Here is a 13,144-nt window from a genome sequence, read left to right on the forward strand (position 1 = left end):
CTCCACCTCCTCAATGAGGGCACTGTAAGTCCACCCTCTCTCTTTTTTGTTCTGAAACATTGAGGCTAATGTTTAGTTTAGGTTTGGGGAAGGTTTACTAGTTTCTTTTTATTATTGTTTTTGTTACTATTTTGATTGTTTATTTTGTTTAAGTGTTGTCAAGTAATACATAGTTGCTGGAATTCAGTGCTTGAATAAGTGACGAAGGTTAGTGAAAACAGATGATTGGTTACGGCCAAGGAAGTACCCCCGAAAATGTTGATACTGTTAAAGATGATCGGACACAACTTTCTTGAGCTCGACCAACAGAGGAACCATGTACATCCCAACTTAAGAGGGAAGTTGCATCACACTAGAGGTATTAAGGAATTTGTTAGCTTTATCAAAAATGGTGAGAATTAAAATCCAAACACAAGATTCATCATGACAGATAATTCAGGTATGTGTCTATCACTCATAGTTTGCGTAAGTTCTCTTCGAATTTCACTGTATTAGTATACACACTGAGGCAAGTTTTTCTTTGAAACCTAAGCCTTTCAAGCCAACCTTGTTAATTATTACCCTTCGTTCACCCAATTTGAGCTTGTATCCCTTTGTTTGTATATATCACCACATGAATGTAACTCGTGACCCAAACACTTCCTTACCCTATTCAGAGAAAGTCTTATGTTCTTGAAGTTGTGTTTGATTCTAAGTTTGGGGTAGCCCCGTAAGAAACTGAGAGTAAGGTGAGTGCGGAGAAAATAAGAAAAACGACCATCGAAAAAAGAGGGAAACAAAAGAAAGAGAAAAGAAAAGAGAAATTTGATGGAACGGAGAAAAAGCACTCGCCAAATGAGAAACACTCAGTGGGTATAAAACCAAAAACAATAAGAACTGAGTAAAGAAGATGAAAAAGAAAAAGAAATGTCAATGGTATGATAGAACAAACACAGTGAAAAGAATAATGACATTGACTCTGAATCCAAAAACCATTTATACCGCTTTGATATCCCACCTTAACCCAAGCCCCGCTATAACATGAAAGACCTCGAAAGTGTATGTATTGAGCAGGTGAGATGAAAGGAGAATTCATTCAAGCTTACAAGTCAGTATTGCATACTATGAAATCCTGAGTGCAAACAATATATCCCCGAGAGTCTAGGCGAGTGTGTGAAATAAGCTGACAAGTGAAGTAGTACTCTTATGTTGAAGTGTGGCGGAACAAATAATTGCGGAAAGCTGGGGACCCAAAAAGAAGAAGAATGAGTAAGTTGTGAAAGATCTCAGCAGTATTGTGGTAAAAGTTGAATCTTCAACTATATTTGGGGGTGACATGAGGTAAAAAAAATTGTCTTGAAAATTGCTTGAGGACAAGCAATGAGATAAGTTTGGGGTTGTGATCATTCACCGTTTTATGCTATGTATCTTGTCACTTATTCGGCGAAAATCCAGGTAACTTGTATTACTTTGTTTGAATTAATGTTCTGTTGAGTCTATTTATTTAACCAATAACTGATTTTACTGTTTCATCATTATTAGTATAATTTCTATTTTTTGTCTCATTTTATGCTTTGGGTGTGTACATGTTCTGCGTTTCTGGTTCAAGTAGGTACTCAAGCAGGATCGAAGGTAGAAACCAAGAAGAAGCGAACATAATCGGGAAGATATTTGCATAGTCCAGTATGCCTGCTACGGCCACCCGTAGCACCTGCTAAGGGCCGTAGCAGGGGGCTTGGCACAAGAGGCAAACATCCACTGAAACAGTGGCCTGCTACGGCCACCCGTAGCACCTGCTACGGGCCATAACAGAGGACATGGCACCAGACTTCTCAAGTAGTGGCCTGCTATAGCCACCCGTAGCACCAGCTACGGGCCGTAGAAGACATCTGTGAAAAAAGTCAAATTTTGACTTTTCTGTTGTCACTCCTAAGTGAGGGGCCTTTTGGTCAATTGCGAGGCAGATGTGATGGATTTTTGTGGATCTGTTTGAAGAAAGAAAAGACTTTTCTATAAGAGGGCAAATTTTCAGACAAGAATGGGACCTTTGTATAGAACAAGAATTGCTACGATTTAGAATTAGAGAAATTAAGGTTTGGGGAGAAACGCGATCTTTCATAAGCGGAAGCAATTGAAGATCAAAGTTCATTTGAATACTTGTAATGTCTCCGTTTTATATTTTTATTTGCTTGAATATTATGAGTAGCTAAACCCCTCAATGCTAAAGGGTGTCCCTGATTTGAATCTGTAATGACTTTGAGTTTACATTTGCAATGACAATATTGTTTTTCAGAATTACCTTAATCTTTTGATGACTTTGAGTTTAATGCTTTCTCTTTCAAAACAATTGAGATTATTGTATGATTATCAATTAGGTTGGACCTCCATGAATAATGATTTCATAAGATTATTCTATAGTAGATATCACCTAGGACTAGGGATACCCTGTAGGAACCAAATTATTCTCGATATATTAAGGCTTAATTTCACCAGTAATTTTCTATGGACATAGAGATTAGGGCTGAATGATTCAAGGTTTTCTCACCAAGGCCTTGGGAGAAAACACCATTGATAACTGGTAGTAATTAATTGATATTTGTTGATGCAATAATGACTTAGAGTTGTTACAGGGACAAATCACACACTTTCCCTGGCATGTTCCTTTACCTTGAAAACCCTTTTTACATCATTGCTTATTTTATTTGTCATTGTTTTTATAAATTTGAATTTAAAACCCCCAACACAAGTTTTTTTTTAATTGAGCAACAATTCTAACTCAATATTTGTGAGCAGTCCTTGAGATCGACATTCGGGAAACTTTCCCCATTATTACTATACAGGCAAAATAGTACACTTGCTATTTTTCCGATCAATAAGTGAGAAGAAGAGTGGGAGTCAGAATCATGGTAATCCATATATGACTCTGGTTGCTAAGGGAAATCAGAGGTTCCAGCAGAAGTCTGCAGGTGGGAGTGGAACAAGTGGTGAAGGACTTTCTTCTTCTCTGAGATGTTTCAAGTGTGGAGAGTTAGGTCATCATGTTGCTGAGTGTAAAAGCATAGGCCCCAAGTGTTTCAAGTGTGGGAAGCAGGGACATCGTGTCGTAGAGTGCAAGGATGCAGTTTTTACTTGTTCCAGTTGTGGAGGTCTCAAGATCAGATAATTTGATTCAAGGTACGTGTTTTATTAATGGTGTCTCTTAGTTTCTATCATTGATACAGGTGAAATGCATTTGTTATGATTGTGTGTTCAAGTTGAATTTGGTAGTGTCTCCTATGAAGGGAGGTATGCTCATTGATACCCCGACCAATGGTTTGGTGACTACTTCGTTGGTTTGTTGGAACTGTTATTTGACTATTTATGATAAAGACTTTGGGGTTGACTTGACTTGTTTGCCTCTGAGTCAACTCGAAGATATTCTGGGTATAAAGTGGTTGGAGTTAAACCATGTTCATTTAAATAGCTTTTCTCCCATCCAAACACAAGAGTTTTAACTATGGAGGCCTCAAAACCAATAAATTTTACAACCAAGACAATCTCGAACCAATTGAAAGCTTTTAACATCAGGCTAAGCTCATGAACCAAATTAGAGTTTTAAATATGAACACCTCCCGACCAAACAGAGGCTTTATTAGGTTCACATCAACAACATAAAGAAGAGCTTTTCAATTGGTTTAACTCACAACCAGAATAAACTTCTCCCAATAAGATATTATAATAATTACTCTACACCAAACCCAAACACCTCACATATAAAAGAATTCACTCTCAAAAGCACTGGGGAAAAGTGAGGAAAATAAAAGGAGAGATAAGAGAGTGAGGTGATGGTATTAGAATCCATTTTTTCGTGTAAAATTAAATGAGGGGAAGTCCTCTATTTATAGGATAAAAGATGGCTAAAAAGGGAAAGGATCCATGTGCCTTTTCAAGCTCATAATAAATTATGCAACACAAATAATCGATTATGTAGTAAAAAATGACGTTTTTTTAAAAGTGTTGTTACTAGTGGCTTAAGATACCTAATAATCGATTATTAGGGTTCATAAAAGTTACAATCGACTACCCTAATGAACTAATAGATTATGCCAAGGGAAAACCCCTTCTAATTGATTACAATGAGTCTCTAAACCATTATCTAGGCACAAAATCATTTTCCAATTATTTAATAAAATACAAAAGGCTTTGTGATTATTCAAAAGTGTGTGTGTGTGTGTGTGTGTGTGTGTGTGTGTGTGTCACTCGATACATATACAATAAGCTTTCACACATCTTATCTTTCACAACTCTAAAGCTTTAGGTTTCTGGCTATAATATCATTGACTTTAACACTTCATTGAAACCCTGAATATTCTTTATGATCAGGCTTGATATAATTATTTATGATAGACACGATCATTAGATAAACAACTTGAGTAGAGATCTTCACTGACTCCACCGAACACTTCTTAACATAAGGTGTTTTCCTTAAAAGATGAGCTTTGATCTCTTGATCTTCAAGCACCTCACAGATAAAACAATTCGCTTTCAAACACACTAGGGATGAGTGAGGAAAATAAAATAAAAGAGTGAGAGAAAGGTATCAGAATATATTTTTCTGGTGTTAAATGAAATTAAGGGAAGCCCTCTATTTATAGGACAACATGTGGCTCAAAAAGGAAAGGACCCATGACCTTTTAAAGATCATAATCGATTATGCCACATGGATAATCGATTATGTAATACAAAACTGAAGGTTTTAAAAATTGTTGTTACTAGTCAATTAAGAAGCCTAATAATATATTAAGATACCTAATGTATTAAGAGCCCTAGTCTATTATATATTTTGAGCGTATTCTTACCCTTTTTTTTGTCATGGTGCTTTGTGCTCCTTCTTGGGGTACAGGTAAACAGGTAGATGAGTAGTTGCTTTAGAGCTGAAGGACGAAGTTGAAGCTATTCTTCCTTTCCAATTTTATGCATTTTATATTATCGTTGTTATGATTTGTAACAATGGGCAGACGAACATTAAGTTTTGTTTTATTTTGAGTCATTGTTACGAGATTAAATGTTATGACTCCTGGTTTTGGGTTGCTTTGATGTTGAAAGCATATTTTCTTGATTGAGTTTAGTTTTAAATAAAATTTATATTTGAACTTATTTGACTGAGTAATTGTTTTTAATGATTAATTTTATTGCGAAGAGCCTAAGTAAATGTGAGCATGTGATGACAAGTGTTTTGAATTAAATGTTTTATTTTAATAAGTATTACAAAGCAGGTTGATTGTGGAGTTTGTGTGACATCCTATATCAAATAGTTGTTTATAATTGATTTATTCCGTATTATTTAGAGTGGGAGTTTTAGGGTGTTACAGTGTCTGTGGTCCCGTTCTACTCCGCCCTCACTTTTAGTGCGGGGCGGGTCAAAGTTTTAGGCTCACACCATTAACTATGTCTGCTCCGTCCCATATTTTGCGGGGAGGGCGTTCCTGTTTTCCACCCTTAAAATTATTATTCTGACATTTGATTGTGATGATCATTAGCTTTGGAAAACTCATCTTCGGGTGAGTTACTCTCTGAAGATGCTTATCTCTATTATCGACCCTTATATCTTCACATTTCTTAGGCTAAACTAATTTGGCATAATGGAGTTCCACCTTCTAAATCTTTACTTATTTGGCATTTGTTGCATAATAAGCTTATTATTCATGAACAACTCATGAGAAGTGTTGAAGAGTTCGGGGCGAATCGAAAGTGTCCATAGGCTAAACATTTAGGATCCAAGAGACCTTGACACCACATATTTACCCAAAATCTTTAGGCAATGAGAGTATGAGTTCTTTTTCTTATAAACTCAATATTTCCTCCATTTCTAGTCGATGTAGGACTTTATTCACTAACACTCCAATCCCAACAACCCCCCATAAGTTTGATTCACCCACATCACTAGCCTTGATCCATACAAGAATCCACTTGCGCTCTCCCCTCAAGTCTAACCATGACTCTGATATCACTTGTTGGAGAGTCCAACGAGCGAAGCACCACAAGTGTCAATGGACTAAATGTTCATGGATCCTTGACATCACATGTCCACTCAAAATCTTAAGGCATTTGGGGTATGAGTCATTTCTCTTATAAACTCAACATGTCCTCCATTTCTATTCGATGTGGGACTTTATTCATTAACACTTCAATCCTAACAACCTCCTTATAAGTTTTATTCACCCACATCACTAGCCTTGATCCATACTAGAATCCACTTTTGCTCCCCCTCTCAAGCCTAACCATGTCTCTAATACCACTATTGCAGAGTCTGACGAGTGAAGCAGTGCAAGTGTCAATGGACTAAATGTTCATGGATCCAATAGACTTTGACACCACATGTCCACTCAAAATCTTAAGGGGTATGAATCATTTCTCTTATAAACTCAACATTTCCTCCATTTTTAGTCGATGTGAGACTTATTCACTCTCACTTGAATCCCAACAATGTCTTCCACAACTGTGAGTCACCCACATTACTAGAAATTGATGAAGTGTTTAATTTATAAGAGAAATGACTTATGTCCCTAATGCCTTAAGATTTTTGGTGAATATGTGGTGTCAAAACATTTAGTTTATTGACACTTCCGGTCCTTTGCTTGTCGAACTCCCCACCAAGTAGCTAGATAGCAAAAATGAATTCTAATATGGATCAAAGCTAATGATATGGATAGCACCCTAGATATAATTGTTGTATTGTTATTGGTGCAATTTACATTATTGTCGTGTGGAAACTAGTAAACATCTCAATAATAACTTTCATTTCACAACTAAGTTTTGGGGTTGGGTATCCTATATTATTAAGATCCAAATTTATATTATCTATATGACTAATAGTATTCTTCATATTTGTGATAAGGCTCGGTCTTTGCAAAGCAAAAAGGTTATTCTCGACGCTATCATTAATATTGTTAATACTATATGGTTTTGTTGTACAATTTATGTTTTTCTAGGAAAGAAATTGCAATACATATGAATATACTAATGGTTGTTTTGCACTAATCTTAGAAACACAACTTCACATCATAGGTTATGTTAGCTATTGAGCTAACTTATAGTAGAAAGTTGATATTGTTTAAAGATTGAAATTGATTCTCAATAGCAATATATAGACTCATATTATGGTTCAATCCAACCAAATCCTTGATGGAATACAGCTTTAAAATTAATGGATTATATTAAGTAATAATATTAATATACATGACCCTACAAATTGATTGAATTAGTGCTTAGTTATGTCATGACAAGCACTAAACTGTTCTTATGGTGTGAGATGGTCCCTTTTGAATAACTTTATGATTGCATTTCTTTTTTTATGGATAATGTAATAAATTATTAAGTGTCTTGAAAATGCACGTATTCAATATTCTATTAGTGTAAGTTTGATAGGAACTCGCATCTTAATCTAAAATTAAAAATACTGCTGAGTAGTTTTCTGTCATGTTTGTATTACTATCTTTGTTGAAACATGAAGGCATGGGACCAAATATTTAGTCCTTAGATTCTTTGATTCCTCTAACTTCGCATGAAACAAAAGGAACCTGCCAATTACACCACAAACAAACACATCTTCTCATACAAGAAAAAGCTAAATTCACGTTTGAATCAAAGATTGGGTTAGAAATTCAAAGATAAGTGATTACATTTTCACACTCGTCAAGAAAATAGGTAAAAGCATATGCGTCCGGTTTGAAAAAAATAAATTATTTGCGACTTATATTACAAGCATTTGGTATAATAAACACTCATGTTATGTATAAATTATTTCAATTACAAAAGATAAACAGTATATTTGTTAAACAATTTATTTACAGTTTATAACATAAATATTTATTAATAAATTTAGATGAGTTATTTTTGTAATAAAAAATTAAATAAAATATAAATTATTTTGATATATAATATAGTTTTTTAGTAAAGATAATTTATTGAATAAAAAAGAAAAAAGAAAAAGGATGATGTGACAAATTATATATGTTATAAATTATTTTCATAAATTATTTTAAAACTTTTATAAAAATAAATTAAAAAATTTATGAAAAAAGTGCCTAAACAATTTTGATAAGATCTCTCAAATATTGTCATAACTTTTTTTACTAAATAAATTCAAATAAATTAATATAAACAGACTCAAAATAAAGCTAAATAGTTTCAAAGAATACTATAATTTACTTTTATCAATTATATTCAAAATTTTATGATAATAAACTAAAAACTACTTATAAACAATTTTATAAAAACCACTATTTTCATAAATTCTTGAAGATAGTTTAGAATAATAATTTTTTCTATAAAGAAATAGATTGGAATATTTTCAACTTTAAGATTAAAATATCCACAAGAGCATTTCCATCATTATTTTCACCTCAAATCTTCTCTAGCCATCAAGAAAGTAGAAAGTAGAAACCTATTATTCATTATAGTGGACCCATCTAATTCATCCTATGGAATCAACCTTACATAGAGTTAAAGTGGGAAAACAAGAAAATAAAAACAAACCTCACACTTTCCTTCTTTTTCTCTCCTTTCAAGACTCAAAAATTTCTATCTTATTGTTGCATCATAGATTCTCTTCACCCCATTTAAGTCAAAGAAAAAAGTGTAGAAATAATTTTATTTTATCTTCAACAAAAAAAGTAGTTATGAAATGTCTTATAACATATATATTCCCCCAACATAACCCCACTAGTGTTTCCTCATACAACAACTATATACCTTCCATTTATTGATGCAAATCTAAGAGAATCAAAAGATGAAGAATAATCAAAGTATGCATTTTGTTCTATCAACTCATGCAAAACCAAGGCTCAAATGGACTCATCAACTTCACCAAAGATTCATTGATGCAATTAATCAACTTGGAGGTGCAGAAAGTAAGTACTATAAAACAAACTCAATAATTAAATTACCTTATAGTACTATTTTTTGAGACCATTGTTAAATTTGAACTATTCATATGACAGAAGCAACACCAAAGAGTATTATGAGAGTGATGCAAATTCCAGGACTTACTTTGTACCATCTCAAGAGCCATTTACAGGCATTTATTTCCCTTTTGTATAGTATAATTAATTATTTTTGTTTATTGAAATATGATATTAGAAATATTTGTGACTTTTCATGTTTTTTTTCTTGTTATAGAAATATAGACTTGGGAAAAGCCAACAACATCTAGAAACATGTTCTGACAACAAACAAGGTGACTTGTTGGGAAATAGTTTTGTTGTATAAGAATCTCTGTGGTCGCGGAGTTTTCCAATCTCGACTTTATAATCTCGAAATAACGACCGAGATCGGTTAAATTTTGATTTTGATTTTTGTGTAAATGTGATTTCTTATTGATGTTTCTTGTGATGCAGATTTCACAGAAATTAAGAGCAGTGATGAAAATTGTGGCAGGGAAATTAGTTTTGTGGACCAGAATCAAATCACTGAGTAATCATTAGAAATTTATTATTAAACATTTGATTATTTTCTTTTTTAGAGATTTTATTTTGAAATTTTATTTTTTATTTTTTATTTTCAGAAACATTGAGATAGCTCAAGCTCTTGAAATGCAAATGGAAGTAGAGAAAAAACTTTATGAACAAATTGAGGTAACAAAAATTATGTGATCGTGATTAAAATTTCTTCGGACATGTTTGGATTGACGGTGATTTGGCAGATGTGATTTTGTCAAATCTAGACATATAATGAGGATGCGTTAATCGATTTGATTGATGGTTTGTTTAGGTGCAAAAACGTTTGCAACTTCGAATCGAAGCTCAAGGAAAATATTTACAATCAGTATTGAAGAAGGCTCAAGATACACTTTCCGGATTCAATTCTTCTTCGATTGGTATAAAATTCACAAAAGATGAACTCTCTCAATTGGTTGCAATGCTAAACAATACTTGTCCAAGTTCTTCAATTTCAGAACTAACAGAGTCAAGAGGATTAAGTTTAGAATGTGGTGAGAGGAAACAGAAAAATGGAACTATGTGTTCATTGGAAAGTTCATTAACATCTTCTGAAAGCTCGGAAAGAAAAGAAGAGAAAAATTCAATAGAAGAAATTGGAAACTTAGAAAATTTTGATACTAATTCATTTGAATTGCCATTAAGGAATGAGCATTCAACTGTGACATCGGTGTCGTGTTCGTGTCTGATGTCTGCGTCGTATATGATTGAGCCCGATGATTCATCTAATGGGAACAAGTTGAAGAAAGTAAAGCTGTCCGAACTGTTAGACTTGAATAGCCAATTTCAGAATGACATGGACTCAAGTCACTCAACAGCTTCAAAAACATTATTATTAGATTTAAATTGTAGTTTAAGCTCTTGTGAACCATGAAAATGGTATTTAACTTTTAGTTTATTTAATTATATGAAACTATGCTATGCAGCACAATATCATTAATCATTATTTGAAAAGATATATGTCTAAATATTATGTATACTTTATTATAATGAAAAGAAGAATTGAATCTATAACATGGTCAATAAAATGGGTTTATTATGATTTTATTAATGTAATTATAATATTTTGTAGTTTTAGTAAGTTAATTTTCTTTTTGGTTAAATAGTCTAGTGACTAAAATTCACTTTTAAAGGTGAACAATTTGGGATATCTCAGGTTCGAAGCGGTTGGAATTAAACCTCAATCTTGAAGATAATCTAAATCAATCTTGATTGAACGAGAATCAATCTTTTCGGTTGATCATTCTTCTCGTTACTCACTTTTCATTTGAGTGATTCAATCACACCTTGGTTGCAAGATGATTCCGCTAGACAATGATTTGAGAAGAAAAGAAATTCGTGAAAGTGAATTGGGGAAGAAAAAGAGAAATTAGGATTGTGGGAGAAAAGAAAGAAGATGGATCAAATTCTGCAGAATTTCTCTATACATTTATTCTAATTAACTTTCTCTTATTCAACTCTCTTTTAAAATAGTAGGGTACCTCCCTATTTATATATGAGATTACTTGCACATCAAGTAATCTCTAACTAACTAATAAGATAAATGTCAAGTTTAACTCTTTCAAAGTTAACTCCTTCGACAACTATCTACTTCGACTACTATTGAATACATTTAACTTCGACTCTTTCAAATCTTACAAGCATGCTTAACACGAAAAATTACATATTTAACACACCACATAATTCATTTTGTCTAAGTTATCCACATTCATCATTGTTCTTAATCTATTGAACAATTAGACTTGCCCAAACTTTGCCATGATGTCTGTAATTTGATTCTCAATTTTGCAGTGCTCTAAGTTCAACTCCATATTTGCTACTTTCTCTCTAAGATAATGGAACCTTATTTCGATGTGTCTACTTCTTCCATGTGCTATCAGGTTCTTCGTCATATTGATATCAAACATATTGTCGATCTTCATGGTCATTGCTCTATGGTCTTCTCCTAAAATCTCCTCGAACAGATTCACCATCCACGTTGCTTGACATGCACAGAGAGAGGAAACTATACACTTTGTCTCACATGATGACATCGTTACTACTGGTTCCTTTCTTGAACTCCAAGCAAATGATGCACCACCTAGCATAAACACATACCCAACGATGGAGTTTATATCCTCAACATCAACATACCAACTTGAGTCGGTGTAACCCACTAGTTTTAATTATTTTCCTTCATCTGCGGTAGGAAGCAAATTCCATAGTCAAGATTTCCTTTGATATACCTCAGTATCCTCTTTGTGGATGCAAGGTGTGATACTTTTGGCTTCTGCATGAATCTACTCAACATACCTACACTGTATGCTAGGTCATGTATTGTGTGACAAAGGTATCTTAGTGATTCATTGATTCTTCTATAATGAGTTGGATCGATATTATCTTTATCAGAGTCCTTCGATAGTTGTAGTCTTGGTTCAGCAAGTGTCGAAGTTGCATTATAGTCTTCCATCTCAAATCTCTTGAGTATTTCACTTGCATTTGTTCTTTGATGCATCATCAGGCCTCTACTACTCTTGTAGAATTCAATACCAAGGAAGTATGAAATGTTGCCTAGGTTATACATTTCAAACTCCATGCTCAAATCACCTTTAAAGTCTTTGATCTCCCTTTTGCAACTACCTGTTATCAACGGATCATTGATGTAGAGATATAGTATAAGAAATTCACTCCTTCTTCTTCTTACATATACTCCATGCTCAAATATTCACTTTACAAATTCCTTTTCTCTTAGGAAATTATATATCTTCTTATTTCAAGCTCTTGGAGTTTTCTTGAGTCCATACAGGGCTTAATGCAACCTGTATATCTTGCTTTTATGTCCTTGTTTCACAAACCCAACTGGTTGTGTAAAATAAACTTATTCATCCAATGAGCCATTTAGGAATGCATATTTCACATACATCTGACACATATACAAGTTATTCATGTTTGCTAGACCAACAACCAGCCTGATTGTTTCGATCCTAGCAACTGGTGCAAAGATTTCATCAAAATTGATACCTTCTCTCTGAAGAAATCCTTTGGTTGCAAGTATTGCTTTATGTCTGGTTACTTCCCCTTATAGATTCAACTTAACTTTATAAACCCACTTCACATCAATTTCCTTCTTGCCTTGTGGCAATTTGACTAGTGACCAGGTACTGTTAACTTCTATGGACTTCAGTTCTTCATTCATCGCCTGCATTTATTTAGAGTTATTCAATGCCTCTGTTACATTGAATGGCTCAGTATTTTCATAGAAAATATAATTGATAAGTTCACCTTCATCATCGACCACATCACCTGATGTAATCATACATTCCTGCAACCTTGCAGGCATGTTTCTTGTTCTTTTAGGTTTGTTTGTGCATGCTTGACCTTTGACTTCTTCTTGTCAAAATTCTCTGTCGATTTCACTAGCTGGTTCATCACATAGGAGTATCACTTAATCCTTCTTGACATTGTCTTACCAATCCCACTCCTTCAACTCATTTATGATCACGTCTCTCTTGATCACAACTTGTTTGTTTAAGGGATCAAACAATTTGAATCCATCAGCTAAATGATATCCTATCAGGATCATTTGGCTAGACTTGTCATCAAGCTTCCTTTTCAACTGATCATGCACATGTGTATGTGTTATAGATCCAAACACCTTCAAATGACTTAAGCTAGGATTGACACCAGACCAACATTCTTCTGATGTGATT

The 13,144-nt window shown here is 33.7% G+C and overlaps 1 protein-coding gene across 1 annotated transcript; it reads left to right on the forward strand.

Annotated features, from left to right (window-relative positions):
* The first annotated feature begins 8,482 nt into the window (after positions 1-8,482).
* On the forward strand, positions 8,483-10,497 carry LOC127119500 (myb family transcription factor PHL8). The gene is made up of 6 exons (XM_051049736.1): positions 8,483-8,870; positions 8,961-9,037; positions 9,139-9,196; positions 9,357-9,432; positions 9,524-9,593; positions 9,730-10,497. The coding sequence occupies exons 1-6, from the start codon at positions 8,750-8,752 to the stop codon at positions 10,327-10,329; spliced, it is 1,002 nt and encodes a 333-aa protein (XP_050905693.1). The 5' UTR covers positions 8,483-8,749; the 3' UTR covers positions 10,330-10,497.
* Positions 10,498-13,144: the final 2,647 nt, after the last annotated feature.

Source organism: Lathyrus oleraceus, chromosome 2 (assembly GCF_024323335.1).
Source record: "Lathyrus oleraceus cultivar Zhongwan6 chromosome 2, CAAS_Psat_ZW6_1.0, whole genome shotgun sequence".
NCBI lineage: Eukaryota > Viridiplantae > Streptophyta > Magnoliopsida > Fabales > Fabaceae > Lathyrus > Lathyrus oleraceus.

What these genes read in the sequence shown, in the direction of transcription:
- LOC127119500 (XM_051049736.1), top strand. Translation starts at nt 8,750, where the DNA reads ATGAAGAATAATCAAAGTATGCATTTTGTTCTATCAACTCATGCAAAA. An exon ending in ATCTCAAGAGCCATTTACAG is followed by an intron (nt 9,038 to 9,138) that starts GCATTTATTTCC and finishes TTCTTGTTATAG; the next exon opens with AAATATAGACTTGGGAAAAG. An exon ending in AACTTTATGAACAAATTGAG is followed by an intron (nt 9,594 to 9,729) that starts GTAACAAAAATT and finishes TGGTTTGTTTAG; the next exon opens with GTGCAAAAACGTTTGCAACT.